Below are 20,923 nucleotides of genomic sequence, written 5' to 3'. Positions count from 1 at the left end.
GAGCGCCATCTGGTGGCCGATCGGCGCAATCGCCAAACAGGATGTTGAATAGAGGTTGTCCTAGACGATCGTAGTACTTCCGGCGCTCGCTATAGGTCCCGCGACTCTGGCTCGTCACACTACACAGTGATCGATTGCCAATAACTCGATAAACAACATGATTTGGACGTATATACCATTATACAAGCTGGAGATGGACCGGGTAAATTTACATCCCATAATGATAAGATTTCAACTCGACGATGATCGCCCAACGGCGCGCGGAGACTGGGGTGAGTTTCAGCGTGTAACGTTACCCTCTTCGATACTAACTGCTATTATCAACATTTGACCCACATTAGATGATTGGTATAACGCTGCCCACGGAATTATAAACGCCCCCTAGCCCATCCGGTCAACATCAGATGACGTGTAGTAACTTCTAGAAGTACGTCTAGTTGGAATTTTTTATATCGCGCTGATTGCCATAAAACTGTATTGCATCATCAATATAATGCATTTGGGGCTATAGATCACGTTCTGGAGAAAGCTGCAGAAAGAGATGAAAACATACTTATACATTAGACCATACTTTACTATGAATATGTGAATGAAAAAGTTTAACGTTGCTACACAATGAACAATACATATAGGACTTTGAATGGGCCCTAATAATGGCAATGTAGCAATAGAATTTAAAAAGTTATAGCCATGCAAAGAAGGGGTACTTCTCCATAGACAAATAGAGCCGGCAACCTATGGTATATCATTAATTTAACCCAAGGCAACCAAAGTGTTAACATGGAGAAGTTCCCCTTCTTTGCAGGGCTATAACTTTTAAAATTCTATTGCTAGATTCTATTGCCATTATTAGGGCCCATTCAAGGTCCTATATATATATGTATTGTTCATGGTGTAGCAACGTTAAACTTTTTCATTCACATATTCATACTAAAATATGGTCTAAAGTATAAGTATGTTTTCATCTCTTTCTGCAGCTTTCTCCAGAACGTGATTTATAGCCCCAAATGCATTATATTGATGATGAAATACAGTTTGGTAGGAATCTGTGCGAGATCAAAAATTTCAATTGGACGTACTTCTAGAAGTATCATCTGATGATGACCGGCTGGGCGGGGGAACGTTTATAATTCCGTGGGCAGCGTTATATCATTCATCTAGTGTGGGTGATATGATCATCAGAGCAGTTTATATCGAACACGTTCAAAAATAACGCTGAATCTTACCGTATCTTCCTCACGCCGTTGGACGATGAGCGTGGAACTGAAATATTCCTATTATGGGATGTAGAAATAAGCGATCTATTTCCAGGTTGTATAATAGTATATACGTCCAAATCATGTTGTTTTTTCGAGTTATTTCCACCGATCGATGTTCACTGTGTGAAGACGGAGTCTCTCTAGCATTAGCGAGTGCCCGGACCCCATATGGAGTGAGTCCTACCGGGTTAAAGGTTGACATCCGGTTTCGATCTGCCGATCGGCCACCAGATGGCGCTCTTGAACCGCTAGAGGATTGAGAGGGGATCAGAACTGTGTGTCAAGGGCTCCGGATGGAAAATATGATTCCGATCACAGATTTTTGAAATATTGATATCAAAGACGAGTTCCGGCGTCCGCGGCAACTTGAGCATGGCGGGGAATGACGAGTTCCGGCGTTTTCGGCAGTTAAAGTGTTAATGTGCATTGTCCATGGATATTTATATATATATATAATTTTTTCTAAATAAATAAAGAAACTTTTTCTAAAATCTTGAATACAAAATGGCATTTTGATGATAGGTTTGTAAATGCTGTGGCCACGTGGTGTTGGAATGGCATGATTAAAAGCACAATGCATGCATATACACAAACTCTCACCCTATCTTTCTGACAGCTTCCTGCATGCTCTTCTCTTGGCCCGTCTCTCTCTCTCTCTCTCTCTCTCTCTCTCGCTCACACACACACACACAGGGGCGGACCTAGCACATTTGGCGCCCTAGGCGATGTTCACCCCCCCCCCCCCCCCCCCCCCCCCAAAAAAATCAAAACATCGCTGCGCTACCAACCGGTTAACCCTTTTCACTGCGACAATACACAGAAGGTTAACCCTTTCACGACCGTCGGTTGTGTTATAGTAAAGGGTTAACCCTCCGTCGTGTGGCAGTGAAAGGGTTAACAGTTATACAGTAAAGTACTGCATTTTTTACAAGCAAGAACAAGAGCTAAGAATAAATGTAAAGTGCACACTAAAGAATTAAAACAATAAACAACTTAGCTAACACACAATAATAATAATAATAACAATAACAAACAATAAAAGAATGTGCAAATTTGCTTTCAAAGAAAAGTAAGAAGAAATGTATAGTGCACACTAAAGAATTAAAACAAACAACTTAGCTAACAATCAATAATAACAATAACAAACAATAAAATAACGTGCAAATTTGCTTTAAAAGAAAAGAAAATGTTCATATATAATCAAAATATAATATGCTAAATTAACAAACAAATAAATAAAAATTACAAATTCACTTTGTCTAAAGAACTATTTACATTCCACTCCCTATCATCACACTTCAAGGTTAGCCTGTAGCTCCTACTGGTTTCCATTTACAGTGCAATCCTTCTGGCCTTCCTCGCTGCAAAGTCATCAATCACATCAAATTTTCCAACTCCTGAGCCAACTCCTTCCCATCCAAATCAGATTGCCCTCCGTGGTTTAAGGTGTGTACAAGTGCCTCTGCTTGCTTCATCAGCTCTTGGTGTGGCAGGTCTTGGAAGTTGTACAAAATTGCATACCTTTCACCTTGGCACGTTTCTCGTCTTCTTCTTTTCTTCTCTTTTTATACTGGATGGCCGGATGGCCTTTGCCTCTTCATAGTTCTCTAACGTTAGTCTTTCTTTCCTCAACGCTCAATTCTATAAACACTTGACCGATACCCATCAATGCACAGCGCTTTAGCATGTTCTGACTGTGAACACCTAAAGCTGAGGCTCAGACCGACCGACCGTTTTAGATTTTTGGCTAATTTTCCCTTATGTTAGAATTTTTTTTATGTAAAAATAATGGTTGCCGATATAGAGGAGGGCGCCGAGCAAAAAAATTAAATAAAAAAAATAACTGCGCCTGGGTGGCGCCCTAGGGCGGCAACCGCCTATATCGCCTGTAGGAAGCTCGCCCCTGCACACACACACACACACACACACCGTGACCTCACACACACACCATTGGATAACTTATAATGTGTTATTTGTTTCAGGTCCATTCTCTCGGAAGCTGAAGTGGTGACACCTGCGTGTTTACTGTTCATATGTACTCAGGATCAGTAGCCTAATGTATTTCGACATCATGCATAACGGTCTCTATGCTACATCGTTTTGTTCACCAGTATTATGACTTACTAACACGGTGGTTTATGGAATAGCGTATGCCTTTCAGAGTTCTTATTTTATCAAGTGTAAATATGAACATGCAATAAAAACATTTTGTTAGGTATGCGCAGTGGTGCAGTGGCAAATTGACAGTAGGTCAAACGCTCCACGCGCGTGCGCGCGCACAGTTTTTTTTGGCACAGATTTTTTTTTTGCCTTGAAATAGAGAAGCTGAAAAAGGTAGCAGGATGTTGCCTATATTGTCAACAGATATGGTTGAAAAACAAACAATGTTTTAAATGTATTGATACAATTTCTTTAATTGAATCAACTTAAACTAGAAAAGTAAATACAAACTAAATTAACAATGTAAGTTACATTGTTAATTTAGTTTGTATTTACTTTTAGTTTAAGTTAATTCAATTAAAGAAATTGTTTTACACACAAACACAAAAGCAAACTTAAAATAATCAGACAACTTGTGTTTACTTGGTTCTTTATTTTGAGAAGGGGAAAAAGTACACATCACTTAAATTTGTTCAATGTAATTTGTTTCACAACAGTGGTTTCAAAACAGTTTCAAGTTTCTTTAATAGTTGTCATACAGAAGTACAGAATACTTTTATACAAAATGCTTCTTACTGTTACGCTCCAGAGACTGTGCTAGACAAGATAAGTATGAAATAAAATAAAGTAGCATGTAAAAAGAAGTAAAAATAGAGGTCCCAGTGTTCAGTATAGACATATGTACAATGTTCGATGCAGACTAGAAGTAACTGAGTTACCATACAATCAGTCAAGCAAGCCCCCACCAAGTGGTCCTGGGCCTATGATTTGGTTTTGCTATCCTCGTTCTCTTGTCCTCAGCTGAGCGATGGCCTCTCAGCCAAGTTGCAACATATGTTGTTGAATCCCAGAACTCTGGAGGTGGCCCGTTGATCTTAATGAACATCAAAGATGCTACCCGTGAAATCATTAACCGTGTGCGTGTTGGGGTGATAATTTGATTCATGGCACTGAATCCCCTTTCACATTCTGCAGTGCTACATGGAATTACTTTTGTGCAATTCAATAAAGGCCTAAGCTCATCGGGTATCATTTCTCCATTGCTCTCAATAAAGTCCCTGAATCCATCAATGCAAGTTAACATTCCATGGCAATGACAGACACAGCCCATCGTTCACACCAAACCTGATGAGGGGCAGGGATTCAATGTGAAACGCCCTACCCAAAGCTGTAAAGGAATGTGAATCACTATTCAAAAACACTCAAAACCCAGTTGTACAATAAATGACCAAGTATGGCTTTGTCAGTATTCCAATGTACAGTGTGCCCCCCCCCCCCAATGTACAGCCCCCCACCCACCCAACCTCCTCCAATGTACAGTTTCTACGTCAAATGTATATACACTCTTTTTCTGGACACTTTTTGTATCACAAACAGTACTGTATTTGCAAATCTGATATGTCATAAATGTATAGATGTAGCAGTACTGTCTATCTGTATGTCATGTATGTCATATATATGTTATGATGAATTGAAAATGGGGGACCCTGATGTAAACAAGACAAAAGTCTTTCTCTGGTCTGCATCCCCTTAACAATTGTATGTATTGAGCTGTACTGTACTGTACCCATTCTGCAATCTGTTAATACACTTTTCAATCAATCAATCAATAATATTGTTCATAGCAGCTAGCCTATCTCAGACTGTTAGTTAAAGCTGTTGATAAAAAGTGCACTGACTTGTGTGCTGTTTGGGAACAGTTGACAATGTTTATGTAAAGACAGTAAGGGTTTTCATCAGCTCACCTGAATATGTGTTCTCAAGTTAGTATTGGACGTGTGGGACGTCGAGAGCAGCTTCGTTTTTGGTTGACACAATAAACACCTAAACACATATGTTTTAGGCGTTTTTTCAGTCAAACTCATAAACGTGTCCAGGTAGGGCCATGGAGATGCAGTGTTGTTATTGTTGTTGACATCATCTTCATCAATGCCATCAGTGGAAACATCAAATCCCTCTGCCATTATTTGAATTATTTCGCGCTGACTGGTTCTGTTATTGTAAATTGCATGATCCATTCATTCTCATTCAGTGGTCTGCGTTTCGATTTTCACTTCCTGGTTTGCGGCCTGGAGTCCCGCCCTATCCTGCCTCTGATTGGCCTACCCGTAAAGTTTTGGCCTACCATACCCAATCGTGAGTCGTCACTCATATCTAAACAAACCAACCAATCATAGTGGGTTTTTTACGGGGAGTTTTTTTTTCTCCTCGCAGATCTTCTAGTCTAGACTCTCTCCCGAAAGTAGCGTGTAACGTTTTTGTGTGCGTGACTGCGGTACAAACACGCGGGAACATATCCGTGCGCGATTGCGCGTACTTCAGCCTCAGTGACCGAGGTAAAACCGCGGTTGACCAGCACTGCACCACTGGGTATGCGAGTCGTTTGTTTCCGTGTGCGTGCGTGCGGCGTGATTTTTTTCCCGTAGCCTTTGTTTGCGAATACGCTCTCTGATTGGCTAGCCCGCGTACAGCGAAGACCCTCTCTGATTGGAAGAAGGGGCTCTTACGCCTAAACCTTAACCTTAACCCTAACCTTAAGCATAACCCTAACTCTAAGCATAACCCACTTCGAAAGAGGGCCAAAGCATAACCACTTTGAAGCAGAGAATAATGTACAAGGCGGAAGAGACCCTTCGGCGCTAAACCAATCAGAGAGGGTCTTCGCTGTACGCGGCTAGCCAATCAGAGAGCGTCTTCACAAACAAAGGCTACGGAAAATAATTACACGCCTGTGCGTGTGTGAATGCGTGCGTCTCTTCGTGCCTTAGATTCCACCAATCGTTAAACGGGAATACCCTCCACTTCCTCGAGAATATCCAATCAGAGATCAGCATCCTGGGTGGGGTGTGACCCTGGTTCTGTGTCCACTGCCCGACGCCATTTCGTGATAACTGGTTCAAGGTGATGATATCAGCTAGCTGAACACGTTGACGGGATCATAAGATATTCAAGTAAAACAACGTTGAATTTTACTCATTTTTAATAGTAAGCTCCTGGTGAGTATTTTTAACCGAGAGAATTTTTCTAATTTTTATTTTTTTTGCTCCTGACTTTGAACCATCTTTGGGACTTTTTGTTTTTATTTTTAATGCATTTTTCTGGCTGGTGTTCTGAGACAGTGTTGGCTTTAGTGGCGCAGCCGACATGTTGTGATGCAGCGGGTGGCAATGTGAGCTCCGCAGAACTAGTGTTTGGTAGCTTCCACGGCGATGATATTTTTGCTTTGTTTTTCGAATAAGACACTTTAAACCTGCATTTTTCAGTCCTGCTAAGAGCGTATTGTTCGTTTGTCTGTGGTCATATTTTCAAGGAAAGAAATATCGAAGATTGTTTTCAATCTGTCTGGACGAACGATAGTGTTCAAAACGGCTTTTTTTCCATTCTGGAAACCACGCCAAAGAAGGCTTTTTATTCGCCGTCTTTGTTTTGCCCCCACCTGTAACTTGATTTGCAGCTGTTGAAATTGACCGATAAGATGTATTTTTCGTATTTTCATTGTCATTTTGGAGGTTCTCAAACAGTATGTTCTGCAGTAAATCTCTGAGGAGTGATGTAATTTTTCAGGCAAGATGTTCTTTCCCCCCCCCAATGAAGAGGCAAGGGGGGCGTTTTTCATGGAACACACAACAGTGTTCTGTACTATGCGGACATAGATTGGTGATATTGGGAGTCCTGTAGCCAGTGGTGCGATATCTTTTTATTTGTAAATCATTTTGGTGATTCTGATAACCATTAAAGTCCTTTGCGGATTGAGAAACCATGCATTCATTTAGGTCTGTTTATTCTGCATTCCTCAATTGCTTATTATGGAGGGGAAAGGCAAACGTTATTATTGGGCTATAATAATAGGCCCAGAGGCGCCTATTGTTAATAGGATTATGTTATTATGTTTTCGTCAGCTCAATGAAGTGACATATGTCCCTGATATTGTATCTTGTCCAGTTTCCTGAAATGGCTTCCGGATTCTATGAACACACTATTTGTATGATCAGAAAGGCCCACAAATTATGAATCACAAGAGGGCTTTAGGGGGGGGGGGGTTTAGAGCCTCCACCCCTCTTTATTTGGGGGGGGGGGGGTTAGAGCCTCCGCTCCTCTTTATTTGCACAGCCAATATCATGGAGGACCTCATCTATGTGTGATAGCTAGGATGTAAAGGTCACTCATGATGACACTTAAGAAAATCAGAATGATGGGTTTATATAACACCACAAAGCGAGGTTATGTAGAATTGGAGACAGGATGGGGTTTTAAGCATTCGCACCGACTTTAAATTGTTAGTTTATAACACTCTGTGCCATGAGTGCCCTGTTATCCACATCTCTACAAGTTAAACTGCCTTCTCAGGGGGAAAATAATTTGCACTCTCAACTCTGTTTTAAACTGGAAAAGTCTCTGGGCACTGAGTTGAAAATGCATCTGAATCTCCCCGGGCCGCATCCATCTTCTTTCTCAGGATAAGAAGCGTATACGTCACGCTTACATTCAGTCGTTTAGCTGACGCTTTTATCCGAAGCGACTTACGCATAGATAGATCTATGATTAGATGGTTTCACCTTTTTGAGATCACATCGAAACGGGTTTCCATGCACGGGGTGAACTGTTCATAGTTTTGTCGCTGAAAGAAGCTTATGGGGCGTCGTCTTGGTGCAGCTAAAAGTTTACGATCGAGGGAATATCTGCGATAATAATTTTCTCTTTGGAAATATAGTGTTCACATATCGACCAAATCATTATTAAAAAGTGGGTATGACTTCTACACAACTTTTCGGATTCATGCCAAAATGAAATTCTATTTTGTGGTAATAGCAAATCCCCTCAGAAGAATATATATATATATATTTTTTTACATTTCCAGTACATAGTTCACCTCCAGGCTGAGGGTTATTTTTTCTTCTTTTTTTTGGGGGAAAATACCTCGTTTTCTAACATCACTTTTTTTTTCTTTCCCCCTCTTTTAGTTTTTGAAGCAGCTTTTTTGATTCGTCGAGGAAATCGTAAGTTGGTCTCAACTTTTTTTTCTTTTTTTTCTCTCCCCACCTGAACTTTTGCATCATTTTTCACATTCCGCCCCCCCCCCCCCCCCTTGTAAACTAGTCTGTTTTCCCTCCTTTTTTAAATCCCTAAAGCAAGTAGCATGTAGTGGTTTTGTGCCGTGTTAGAAAATCAACACTTACATCTCTTTGAACTGTAGCTGCTGTAGTTTTGAGATCAGCCACTCATTCCTGTTGTGACAATAAAACCAGTTATATTCAGTGTCGATTATGAAAAAATACTTTCTGTGTCTTCTACCAATTAACCAACTGAGTCCTAATTTAAGATCATGGTCTGAGAAATTAATAATAGCTCAAATTTCTTACCATCTTTGCTCATGTTGTCATTGAAAATGGATTTGCTTTGATGATAGTGTGAGTGCACGTGATTTGATTAGAATCACATCTAGTCACACAATCTTAACACACACACACGCATACATACACACTCTGTTACCTGCCTCTTAAGATGCTGTGTAACTTATAATAATATGGTTATTAAGTCTATATTAAAGATTCTGAGATTTTAAATAAGCATGCCCTGAACCCTGTGCCTTTTTTTTAATTGGTATGGCAAATGACGGAATCATGTTACAACAGGCTACTCGCTGTCAAGTGACCGTCGCCATTATATTGCCAGAAACTGCAAAAGTCATGGGGACAAATTAATATTTGTGTTGTGTTTTTCTCATGACATCACATTGAACCTACACCGAATACAGTAACACCTTCTACATGCACATACACACTCACACGTGTATTTGAGATATATCCACCAGAGTGATCTGTCAACCTCAGATTCAGATACACTTTAATCACCATTTATGTTAAAAACACATAGGAACGTAATACGGCATTGACAAGTACAGTGCATAAACTCTTCACAGGTAAAATGAGAGCAAAACGAGACAAAACAGTGATACAACAAGACAATAAAGTGCAATGGCTAGTAATCTGTTGGTATGGCAGTGCAAAATAGAGTTTAAAATTCAGACCCTAGCAGCTCCCCATAGAGGTGGAGCAGGGGGACACCTGACTCGTTAACTAGGCAAGCTGCTGAGGGGAAGAAACTGAGTCTCTGGGACCTGACGTTAAATGGCTGTCCTTTTGTCTTGGGCACCGGCAAGTAACAATACTACCTCCATTAAAGCCAACACTAGAAAGGAGCCTATTCCTATAGCGGATAACTTACCCAGGGATCACTCAGGAAGCCTCCCACGGACCAGCACAGAGTTTTGAGAAACACTGGTCTACCATATACACAGTCACATGCCATTATGCCCAGCTAAGAGTTGTCCCTATATGCCCACTTAAGAATGAGACATTAATACATAGCACTCCTCAACACGTGATGGACATTGGAATACCACAAATCGGTCCCGCGTTGACGCAGCTGTTGTACCCGGGGGCCGGGGCACACAAGCCAAGTGCGGGTGGGATATGGACAGGGGTGTAAAAAGTACCCAGAAATTATACTTAAGTGAAAGTATGGGTACCGTCTCAAAATCTTACTCAAGTAAAAGTCAGTATCTGGCTAAAACACACTTGAGTAAAAGTAAAAAAGTTTTTACTTTTTTTTTTCTTTTTTTTTTTTTGGTCTTTTTCCCCCTCCATTTTTCCTCCGATTTTCTCCCATCCCAATGTTAGTCGTATGCCAATTCCCAGTCCCTTCCTGGTCGCTGCGCTTTACCCCCCACAGTCAGATCATTTTGGGAGAGTGGAGGCTACCACATGCTTCCTCCGACACACGTCCAGCCAATCACCGCTTCTTTTCACCTGGCAGCGCGGATTCTCATTGAGAGGGCGTAGCGTGTGGGAGGACCACACTATCCCCCTCACGTCCAATCCGCGCTTAGCAGGCGCCCCGACCGAACTGTAGGAGTCGCTGTTTTACAACGACCCGGACCCACCCCGCCAGCTTCTCCCACCCTCTGATACAGCCAATTGTATCAGTGCAGACGGCCAGCCAAGCTGGTGACAACCCCGGAGCTGTGAGCTGGATTCGAACAGGCGAACCAAGCTCACAGCTCCGGGGCTGGTGACGAACGCAATCTCCGCTCGACCACCTAACCGCCATAAAAAGTTTCTACTTTTAAATGTACTTAAGTACTAAAAAGTAAGAGTAAAAACTTTTTTTCTGACTGTATTCTTCTGATAGCAGGTGTTTAATCAAAGATCCCCGCTTTCTAGTCTTGCACAAAGACCAATCAAAATGGGTATGGGCGGGTTAATTTTCCATTGATGGGGATTTGATTGGCTGTTTTTAAATAAAGTGTGGCTGCAGGATTAATAACGTTAACGTTAGTTCGGCCAGAGAAATAAATGACTAATTAAAATGGTTGGACCTGCAAGATTTGTACTTTGTAGGTCTGCATTTTAAATGTAAGGAGTAAAAAGTTTTTTTTTCTCTGAAATGTAATTGAGTAAAAGTACAAGTATACAAACTTAATAATACTTGAGTAAAGTACAAATCCCCCAAAACAGTACTTAAGTATTGTAACGAAGTACAATTACTCAAGTACTTTACACCCCTGGATATGGACATGCCGGTTGGTAAAAGCCAGTGGAAAATGATGCAGAAGTTGCCACACTAGCTTCCATGCCAGCATAGACAGCAGTGCACTGATTCATGCCCGCTGTCGAGGGGCCTTTTCTGTCTGTGATTCCCGTCGCCCCCCCTGGCCTACAGTGTCTTCAAGCCCCAAGTCTTGAGAGCTGCGACTGCAGTGTTTTTCCACAGTTGAAGCACAAACACTAAACGACCACTCGCACCAATGAGTCCCTTTTTGAACGAGCTAGTGCAGCCACTAGAATGAGTTTCAGACGTCTACTTCAGCGCCGCGCCGTGTCCTCGACCGGCGAGGCCGAGCGAGGTAGAGCCACAGGGCACCTTCTTGAGTGGTTTGTCCGTCCCACATTTGCCTTAAAACACTGGTGTATCTATTGAGGGATGTAACCACCACTGGCGTAGTGCCTATACAGTGACCCCCGAAAACGGCCATAGATGTGGTTTAACACCAATCTCCTGTCGATCCAACCTGCGCAGTACAATGGGGCGTTTGAAAAGTCTGGATTAACGCACAACACAGACTGTCCACAAAATGACCTGGTTGCAAATATCAGCCTACATGTCACATACTGTACATAGATGAGAGTTCTATGATGTTTTCCCTCCTGAATACTTCCTGTGATGTAGCTGCTGTTGGCCTACCACAGGAAGACCTCGGCCGGCCACGTCATTTAGACTAGAGGAGAAGGGAGCATAAAGACACTTCACCAAAAACAATGCAGATTTTCTATTTTGAATCTATTTAATCTCGCACACATCCAATAGTTTTGCACACATTGATTTAGTTTGACAGTTACTGAGAGTTAATGAGTGTGAATATGGCCACCCATGATGTCCTCTGGGACATTGAATCCTCGTGTTGTGTTAATTACAGTGCCATGGAATTATGTCGATGGAAAATACTAGCATTACCTTGTCTTATAGGTACCGCTTACCTTATCATTCCATTGAACAGTTAACACAACACAAGGATCCAACCAACGTCCCCTTTTAAGCTTTGGGCAGACATCCCTCCACCCCGCAATCCCCTATTGGTAGCGGCTGCCAACCTACATGCCAGTGTTGTGAACCGGGATGTTGTTTTGTGACGCCAGAAGCAGTTCATGAAAAAGAGTTGTGGACGTTGGGTGGGAGTTTAGACGCACGCGCAGACGTCTGCCAAAGGGAATACCTAGAACCACATTAAGTCACAGCGGTTCATCAGAGCTCTCGGAAATATAAAAGCGGATACACCCCCAAGTGTTCATATTCGACGACATCATCGTCGCGGGCATACAACTGTGTGGAAGAAGTACACCATTATTTTAGTTAAGTAAAATGATAAATACCCAGATACAATAGTACTCTGGTTAAAAGTAAAGGTCCTCCATTCAAAATCCTACTTAAGTAAAAGTAGAGTATTTGATATTGAATGTACTTAAGTATCTAAAGTAAAGGTACACATTCTACATGGCATTTCTGTATTCCAGTGCTTGGGTGTGTTCAAACCTTGAATCATTGACCTCTAAATATTAAAGTGGTATGTGGTCCAGTTATGCTGCTCTGATAAAAGGTTATATTAAAGTGGTATGTGGTCCAGTTAATTATGCTGCTCTGATCAAATGTTATATTAAAGTGGTATGTGGTCCAGTTATGCTGCTCTGATTCAAGGTTATATTAAAGTGGTATGTGGTCCAGTTATGCTGCTCTGATCACGTTCAACAACTCTGAAGTCGGCAGGCTTCAAATTTGAAAGTACATAATCTTCATCAATTCTTGCCATGTTTTCTATGAACAATCGTTTTCTTCAAAGTAACTAGTAGGTGATGGGTTCAAATATTTTCTTTGAAATGTAGCGGAGTGAAATGAAAATACTCAAAATGTTCAAGTACCTCAAAAGTACAATACTCAAAGTAAAAATACTCTGGTAAACAAATACTGGGTGATCATCGTATTGAAGGACAGGCTGTGTGACCAGTGAGCCACACTGATGCCACATTGGCAGGAAATGACACGTTATGAGAACATGAACATACTGTCCATTCACACAAAGAAGACAAGTAGGTTCTCCACACGCTCTGGCTCTGTTTGCTGTTCAACAGGACAGATGGTGGCTGTTGCCTCACAGCCATGACCTGTGGGATTTTCTAATAACAAATGAATCCTCCCAGAGTTTCTTTTCCTTCTCTTTTTTTTATAAATTTTTATACATTTTCTAGAATTGTTTTAGAAAAAAACATTTATTTGGTGGCAGCCCAATCCTTCTCTTTGACCTCTCCACAGTAACACTGCACACCTTTCAGTATTCGAGGTCAATGCTGCACATCAGTAGGCCTACCACACGGGGGCGCCAAAACACAGTTCTAGTTCTGTAGATATTTTAACCACATACAGTAGTTAATGACTACATTTCCCTTAGTGCGCCTCTGAGCCCCCCTCCACCACCACCCAGGGTCAAGGACACAATAACAACATTCTTCTCTCCAACAGAATCAGACAGGCAGTCAGACCTCCGACCAGGGCACAAAGACGTTCAAAACAATGGAGTAAGTGTTGGATCCTTCAAACCCCATACTGTACATAATGTATATTCTGCACATAATGTATATTCTGCTCACTGATGTTGTAGAGGCTCCTTCGAGGGGCGACAGTGGCTCGGTAGGTTGAGCGGTCGTCTGGTAATTGGAAGGTTCCCGGTTCGATTCCGGCTCCTCCTCCCGGGCAGCGTGTGGAAGTGTCCTTGAGCAAAGACACTTAACCCCTAACTGCCAATGTGGAGGCGTGAGTTGTAAAGCGCTTTTGGATAAAAGTCATATATAAATGCAGTCCGTTTACCTTTGTCATTGGAAGAAAGCGCTACTGACGCGCAGATAGTGTGTACAGTTGGACGTTTTCCCTTTACTGCCCCCCTCCCTCTCCCCAATACTAGAGATAAGATAAGATTTTCCTTGACCCCAAACATGCATACGTTCACATGTGCTCAGCTCTTAAATACATAAATTGGAAATGCAACAGAACTAAGCTGGTTAGAATAACAACATGCAACTTGACATTTCTGATTGTCATTTATTGTTGAGCCCCCATGTCAGAAAAATACAAACACTGTAAAAAAATAAAAAAATAACTATAGCCTACACTTAAATAAAATAATGTATTTGAGATTTATTTTTTAATTCTTAAACTAATTTAATCTATTGAATAACGACCTGTTGAATGTAACTACAGTTCAATATCTTAAACTAATTTAATCTATTGAACCGTAGTTGCATTAACAGGTCGTTATTCCTCTGACTTCTCTGTCTCTGGTCTTTCAGAGACACACACACACACAGAGCTCCCTCCCCGGGCCCCTGTCCTGTAAGGTATTGGCTTGTGTTGCTACACGGAAATGTTTGTATGTTGCACGGTACTTCCTGGCTTACCGACTAGTAAACAACAGTCAACGTGATCACACGCTCTCCGTCTCTTATTATATGTGAACTAAAGAGTACAAGGTTTACACAACAGCCCCCACCCGCTTTTTAATTGTATTTGTACCTGTACTACCTGCTGTCAGCTGTTTATCTCTCTGTGAGCTTGATTAGCTAGCATTAGCTAGGGCTAGCTCCGCGGCTAATCTTAGCTTACCCTGAATTAAATCAATGACTAGGTTCTAAAACATTGGAGTAGTTTTCACTGCACATAGAAGCAGCCAAACAGCGGGAGCATATGACCAAAACCCAGGCAATTTCGAGTCCTTAAGGAATCAAATAGTCTGCCATGACTACATGCGTGGCGCTAACGTTATGCGCAACTGTAGGAAAAACCTGGCAGCGATAAGGGAATCGATAGTCACGGAGGCATGCGATTCCAGGAATCGGATAATTAGGAACCGGCTCCCAACGGGAACCGGTTTTCGATTCCCATCCCTAAGGATCATAGGACGCTTGGATCATACACATACAGCTCATTACAGTAATATTCCACAATTATTACAGTTTAGATAGTAATAATGGTACAGAGCATAAAAACACCTACATGCGCTTTGATGACGCATGTAGGGCTAGCCTTGAGACAGACATATGCGTATTCACCACCGCAAACAGACTGGCAGCCGGCCTAGGCAGCGCCATGTACGGGAGGAGGGGGGGGTGGGTTGGGGTTGTTACAGGGCTGAGGGGGGGGTGGGAGCGATCCCTCACACGAGGCAGTGCAGCGCCAGGGGATGCGACTGGGGGGGGTGAGGTGCTGGGTAAAGGAACGCCATGTCTCCTGTTCTTATCTTGACTCTCCGATGTGACCTTGTGCATTCCACATGCTCCAGCAGACTTGAGAGTGGGGGGGGGGGGGGGGGGTGCATCAGGGCAGACAATGATTCCTGAATGCTCCAATTTGATTTAAATTCGATTTGTCACGCTTTTAATTTCCTGCGCGACCCCCAGCATGACTTGAGTTCTCGATTGTTCGTCAGATTGATGGATTGATTCCACGCCCTCTCTCTCTCTCTCGCTCTCCCCTCTGTTCCACACCCTCTCTTCCCTCTGTTCCACGCCCTCTCTCTCTCTCTCTCCCCTCTGTTCCACGCCCTGTCTCTCTCTCCCCTCTGTTCCACACCCTCTCTCTCTCTCTCCCCTCTGTTCCACGCCCTCTCTCTCCCCTCTGTTCCATACCCTCTCTCTCTCTCCTCTGTTCCACACCCCCCCTCTCTCTCTCTCTCTCTCTCTCTCTCTCTCCCCTCTGTTCCACACCCTCTCTCTCTCTCCCCTCTGTTCCACGCCCTCTCTCTCTCTCTCTCTCTCTCTCTCTCTCTCTCTCTCTCTCTCCCCTCTGTTCCACGCCCTCTCTCGCTCTCTCTCCCCTCTGTTCCACACCCGCTCTCTCTCTCCCCTCTGTTCCACGCCCCCTCTCTCTCTCCCCCTCTGTTCCACACCCTCTCTCTCTCTCTCTCTGTTCCACACCCTCTCTCTTGCTCTCTCCCCTCTGTTCCACACCATCTCTCTCTCATCTGTTCCACACCCTCTCTCTCTCTCCTCTGTTCCACACCCTCTCTCTCTCTCTCTCTCTCTCTCTCTCTCTCTCTCTCTCTCTCTCTCTCTCTCTCTCTCTCTCTCTCACTCTCCTCTGTTCCACACCCTCTCTCTCTACCCTCTGTTCCACACCCTCTCTCTCTCTCTCCCCTCTGTTCCACACCCTCTCTCTCTCTCTCTCTGTTTCACACCCTCTCTCTCCCCTCTGTTTCACATCCTCTCTCTCTCTCTCTTTCCTCTGTTCCACGTCCTCTCTCTCTTCCCTCTGTTTCACATCCTCTCTCTCTCTTTCCTCTGTTCCACGCCCTCTCTCTCTCCCCTCTGTTCCACGTCCTCTCTTTCTCTCTCCTCTGTTTCACACCCTCTCTCTCTCTTTCCTCTGTTTCACACCCTCTCTCTCTTTCTTTTTCCTGTTTCACACCCTCTTTCTCTCCCCTCTGTTCCACTCCCTCTCTCTTTCTCTCCCCTGTTCCACTCCCTCTCTCTCTTTCTCTCCCCTCTGTTCCACGCTCTCTCTTTCTCTCCCCTCTTTTTCACACCCTCTCTCTCTTTCTATCTGTCTCTCCCCTGTTTCACGTCCTCTCTCTTTCTCTCCCCTCTGTTCCACGTCCTCTCTCTCTCTCCCCTCTGTTCCACGTCCTCTCTCTCTCTCTACCCTCTGTTCCACGTCCTCTCTCTCCCCTCTGTTCCACACCCTCTCTCTGTTCCACTCCCCTCTGTTCCACTCCCTCTCTTTCTCTCTCTCTATCTCTCTCTCCCCTCTGTTTCACGCCCTCTCTCTCTCTTTCTCTCCCCTCTGTTTCATGTCCTCTCCCCTTTGCCCCCCCCCCCCCCCATCACCATTGCCCCCCCCCCCCCCCCCCCAGTCTGTCCCCAACCTCCGCCAGCCTGATGGCCAGCAACGTCACCAACAAGACGGACCCGCGCTCGATGAACTCCCGCGTCTTCATCGGCAACCTGAACACGCTGGTGGTCACCAAGGCCGACGTGGAGGCCATCTTCTCCAAGTACGGCATGATCGTGGGCTGCTCCGTTCACAAGGGCTTCGCCTTCGTCCAGTTCGCCAACGAGAGGAACGCCCGCACCGCCGTGGGCGGGGAGGACGGCCGCATGATTGTGGGACAGGTGCTAGGTGAGGTGTGTGTGTGTGTGTGTGTGTGTGTGTGTGTGTGTGTGTGTGTGTGTGTGTGTGTGTGTGTGTGTGTGTGTGTGTGTGTGTGTGTGTGTGTGTGTGTGTGTGTGTGTGTGTGTGTGTGTGTGTGTGTGTGTGTATATAAACTAGCAGGTTAATCATGTGCCAGTCACCAATGGTAATAGTGGTAGAGAGTGAGGCTACTGTCTTAGTGGTAGAGAGTGAGGTGAGGCTACTGTCTTAGTGGTAGAGAGTGAGGTGAGGCTACTGTCTTAGTGGTAGAGAGTGAGGTGAGGCTACTGTCTTAGTGGTAGAGAGTGAGGCTATTGTCTTAGTGGTAGAGAGTGAGGCTACTGTCTTAGTGGTAGAGAGTGAGGCTACTGTCTTAGTGGTAGAGAGTGAGGCGAGGCTACTGTCTTAGTGGTAGAGAGTGAGGCTACTGTCTTAGTGGTAGAGAGTGAGGCTACTGTCTTAGTGGTAGAGAGTGAGGCTACTGTCTTAGTGGTAGAGAGTGAGGCTACTGTCTTAGTGGTAGAGAGTGAGGCTACTGTCTTAGTGGTAGAGAGTGAGGCTACTGTCTTAGTGGTAGAGAGTGAGGCTACTGTCTTAGTGGTAGAGAGTGAGGCGAGGCTACTGTCTTAGTGGTAGAGAGTGAGGCTACTGTCTTAGTGGTAGAGAGTGAGGCTACTGTCTTAGTGGTAGAGAGTGAGGCTACTGTCTTAGTGGTAGAGAGTGAGGCTACTGTCTTAGTGGTAGAGAGTGAGGCTACTGTCTTAGTGGTAGAGAGTGAGACTACTGTCTTAGTGGTAGAGAGTGAGGCGAGGCTACTGTCTTAGTGGTAGAGAGTGAGACTACTGTCTTAGTGGTAGAGAGTGAGACTACTGTCTTAGTGGTAGAGAGTGAGGCTACTGTCTTAGTGGTAGAGAGTGAGGCGAGGCTACTGTCTTAGTGGTAGAGAGTGAGGCTACTGTCTTAGTGGTAGAGAGTGAGGCTACTGTCTTAGTGGTAGAGAGTGAGGCGAGGCTACTGTCTTAGTGGTAGAGAGTGAGGCGAGGCTACTGTCTTAGTGGTAGAGAGTGAGGCTACTGTCTTAGTGGTAGAGAGTGAGGCTACTGTCTTAGTGGTAGAGAGTGAGGCTACTGTCTTAGTGGTAGAGAGTGAGGCGAGGCTACTGTCTTAGTGGTAGAGAGTGAGGCTACTGTCTTAGTGGTAGAGAGTGAGGCTACTGTCTTAGTGGTAGAGAGTGAGGCTACTGTCTTAGTGGTAGAGAGTGAGGCTACTGTCTTAGTGGTAGAGAGTGAGACTACTGTCTTAGTGGTAGAGAGTGAGGCTACTGTCTTAGTGGTAGAGAGTGAGGCTACTGTCTTAGTGGTAGAGAGTGAGACTACTGTCTTAGTGGTAGAGAGTGAGGCGACTGTCTTAGTGGTAGAGAGTGAGGCTACTGTCTTAGTGGTAGAGAGTGAGACTACTGTCTTAGTGGTAGAGAGTGAGGCTACTGTCTTAGTGGTAGAGAGTGAGGCGAGGCTACTGTCTTAGTGGTAGAGAGTGAGGCTACTGTCTTAGTGGTAGAGAGTGAGGCGAGGCTACTGTCTTAGTGGTAGAGAGTGAGGCTACTGTCTTAGTGGTAGAGAGTGAGGCTACTGTCTTAGTGGTAGAGAGTGAGGCTACTGTCTTAGTGGTAGAGAGTGAGGCGAGGCTACTGTCTTAGTGGTAGAGAGTGAGGCTACTGTCTTAGTGGTAGAGAGTGAGACTACTGTCTTAGTGGTAGAGAGTGAGGCTACTGTCTTAGTGGTAGAGAGTGAGACTACTGTCTTAGTGGTAGAGAGTGAGACTACTGTCTTAGTGGTAGAGAGTGAGGCTACTGTCTTAGTGGTAGAGAGTGAGACTACTGTCTTAGTGGTAGAGAGTGAGGCTACTGTCTTAGTGGTAGAGAGTGAGACTACTGTCTTAGTGGTAGAGAGTGAGGCTACTGTCTTAGTGGTAGAGAGTGAGGCTACTGTCTTAGTGGTAGAGAGTGAGACTACTGTCTTAGTGGTAGAGAGTGAGGCGACTGTCTTAGTGGTAGAGAGTGAGGCTACTGTCTTAGTGGTAGAGAGTGAGACTACTGTCTTAGTGGTAGAGAGTGAGGCTACTGTCTTAGTGGTAGAGAGTGAGGCGAGGCTACTGTCTTAGTGGTAGAGAGTGAGGCTACTGTCTTAGTGGTAGAGAGTGAGGCTACTGTCTTAGTGGTAGAGAGTGAGGTGAGGCTACTGTCTTAGTGGTAGAGAGTGAGACTACTGTCTTAGTGGTAGAGAGTGAGGCTACTGTCTTAGTGGTAGAGAGTGAGGCGAGGCTACTGTCTTAGTGGTAGAGAGTGAGGTTACTGTCTTAGTGGTAGAGAGTGAGGCTACTGTCTTAGTGGTAGAGAGTGAGGTGAGGCTACTGTCTTAGTGGTAGAGAGTGAGGTGAGGCTACTGTCTTAGTGGTAGAGAGTGAGGTGAGGCTACTGTCTTAGTGGTAGAGAGTGAGGCGAGGCTACTGTCTTAGTGGTAGAGAGTGAGGCTACTGTCTTAGTGGTAGAGAGTGAGGTGAGGCTACTGTCTTAGTGGTAGAGAGTGAGGTGAGGCTACTGTCTTAGTGGTAGAGAGTGAGGCTACTGTCTTAGTGGTAGAGAGTGAGGCTACTGTCTTAGTGGTAGAGAGTGAGGCGAGGCTACTGTCTTAGTGGTAGAGAGTGAGGCGAGGCTACTGTCTTAGTGGTAGAGAGTGAGGCTACTGTCTTAGTGGTAGAGAGTGAGGCTACTGTCTTAGTGGTAGAGAGTGAGGCTACTGTCTTAGTGGTAGAGAGTGAGGCGAGGCTACTGTCTTAGTGGTAGAGAGTGAGGCTACTGTCTTAGTGGTAGAGAGTGAGGCTACTGTCTTAGTGGTAGAGAGTGAGGCTACTGTCTTAGTGGTAGAGAGTGAGGCTACTGTCTTAGTGGTAGAGAGTGAGACTACTGTCTTAGTGGTAGAGAGTGAGGCTACTGTCTTAGTGGTAGAGAGTGAGGCTACTGTCTTAGTGGTAGAGAGTGAGACTACTGTCTTAGTGGTAGAGAGTGAGGCGACTGTCTTAGTGGTAGAGAGTGAGGCTACTGTCTTAGTGGTAGAGAGTGAGACTACTGTCTTAGTGGTAGAGAGTGAGGCTACTGTCTTAGTGGTAGAGAGTGAGGCGAGGCTACTGTCTTAGTGGTAGAGAGTGAGGCTACTGTCTTAGTGGTAGAGAGTGAGGCGAGGCTACTGTCTTAGTGGTAGAGAGTGAGGCTACTGTCTTAGTGGTAGAGAGTGAGGCTACTGTCTTAGTGGTAGAGAGTGAGGCTACTGTCTTAGTGGTAGAGAGTGAGGCGAGGCTACTGTCTTAGTGGTAGAGAGTGAGGCTACTGTCTTAGTGGTAGAGAGTGAGACTACTGTCTTAGTGGTAGAGAGTGAGGCTACTGTCTTAGTGGTAGAGAGTGAGACTACTGTCTTAGTGGTAGAGAGTGAGACTACTGTCTTAGTGGTAGAGAGTGAGGCTACTGTCTTAGTGGTAGAGAGTGAGACTACTGTCTTAGTGGTAGAGAGTGAGGCTACTGTCTTAGTGGTAGAGAGTGAGGCTACTGTCTTAGTGGTAGAGAGTGAGACTACTGTCTTAGTGGTAGAGAGTGAGGCGACTGTCTTAGTGGTAGAGAGTGAGGCTACTGTCTTAGTGGTAGAGAGTGAGACTACTGTCTTAGTGGTAGAGAGTGAGGCTACTGTCTTAGTGGTAGAGAGTGAGGCGAGGCTACTGTCTTA

At 44.4% G+C, this 20,923-nt stretch overlaps 2 protein-coding genes across 8 annotated transcripts in view; both read left to right on the top strand.

Annotated features, from left to right (window-relative positions):
- Positions 1-6,269, top strand: part of LOC311226751 (FH1/FH2 domain-containing protein 1) — a gene marked incomplete at its 3' end in the record, with an annotated part of 24,621 nt that extends 18,352 nt beyond the window's left edge. The window contains exon 7 of the mRNA XM_084312161.1: positions 6,188-6,269. Coding sequence (XP_084168287.1) covers positions 6,188-6,269 — 82 coding nt within the window. The remainder of the gene's footprint in view (positions 1-6,187) is intronic.
- The window catches only part of LOC311227384 (heterogeneous nuclear ribonucleoprotein C), a 52,282-nt gene continuing 34,604 nt past the window's right edge, over positions 3,246-20,923 (top strand). Inside the window, exons 1-4 of one of the 7 annotated variants that reach the window (XM_084313004.1) lie at positions 3,246-5,755; positions 8,381-8,416; positions 13,491-13,546; positions 16,873-17,138. In XM_084313004.1, the coding sequence (XP_084169130.1) occupies positions 13,542-13,546; positions 16,873-17,138 (271 nt within the window). In that variant the 5' untranslated portion in view covers positions 3,246-5,755; positions 8,381-8,416; positions 13,491-13,541. Of the gene's footprint in view, positions 5,756-5,783; positions 6,416-8,142; positions 8,163-8,380; positions 8,417-13,490; positions 13,547-16,872; positions 17,139-20,923 lie in introns of those variants that run through there. The other 6 variants (XM_084313006.1, XM_084313003.1, XM_084313001.1 and 3 more) reach the window with 6 other exon arrangements.

Source organism: Notolepis coatsorum (assembly GCF_963971535.1).
Source record: "Notolepis coatsorum genome assembly, chromosome: 4".
NCBI classification, from domain to species: domain Eukaryota; kingdom Metazoa; phylum Chordata; class Actinopteri; order Aulopiformes; family Paralepididae; genus Notolepis; species Notolepis coatsorum.
The sequence above is the reverse complement of the archived record's forward strand: the minus strand, read 5'-3'. Positions and strand labels throughout refer to the sequence as shown.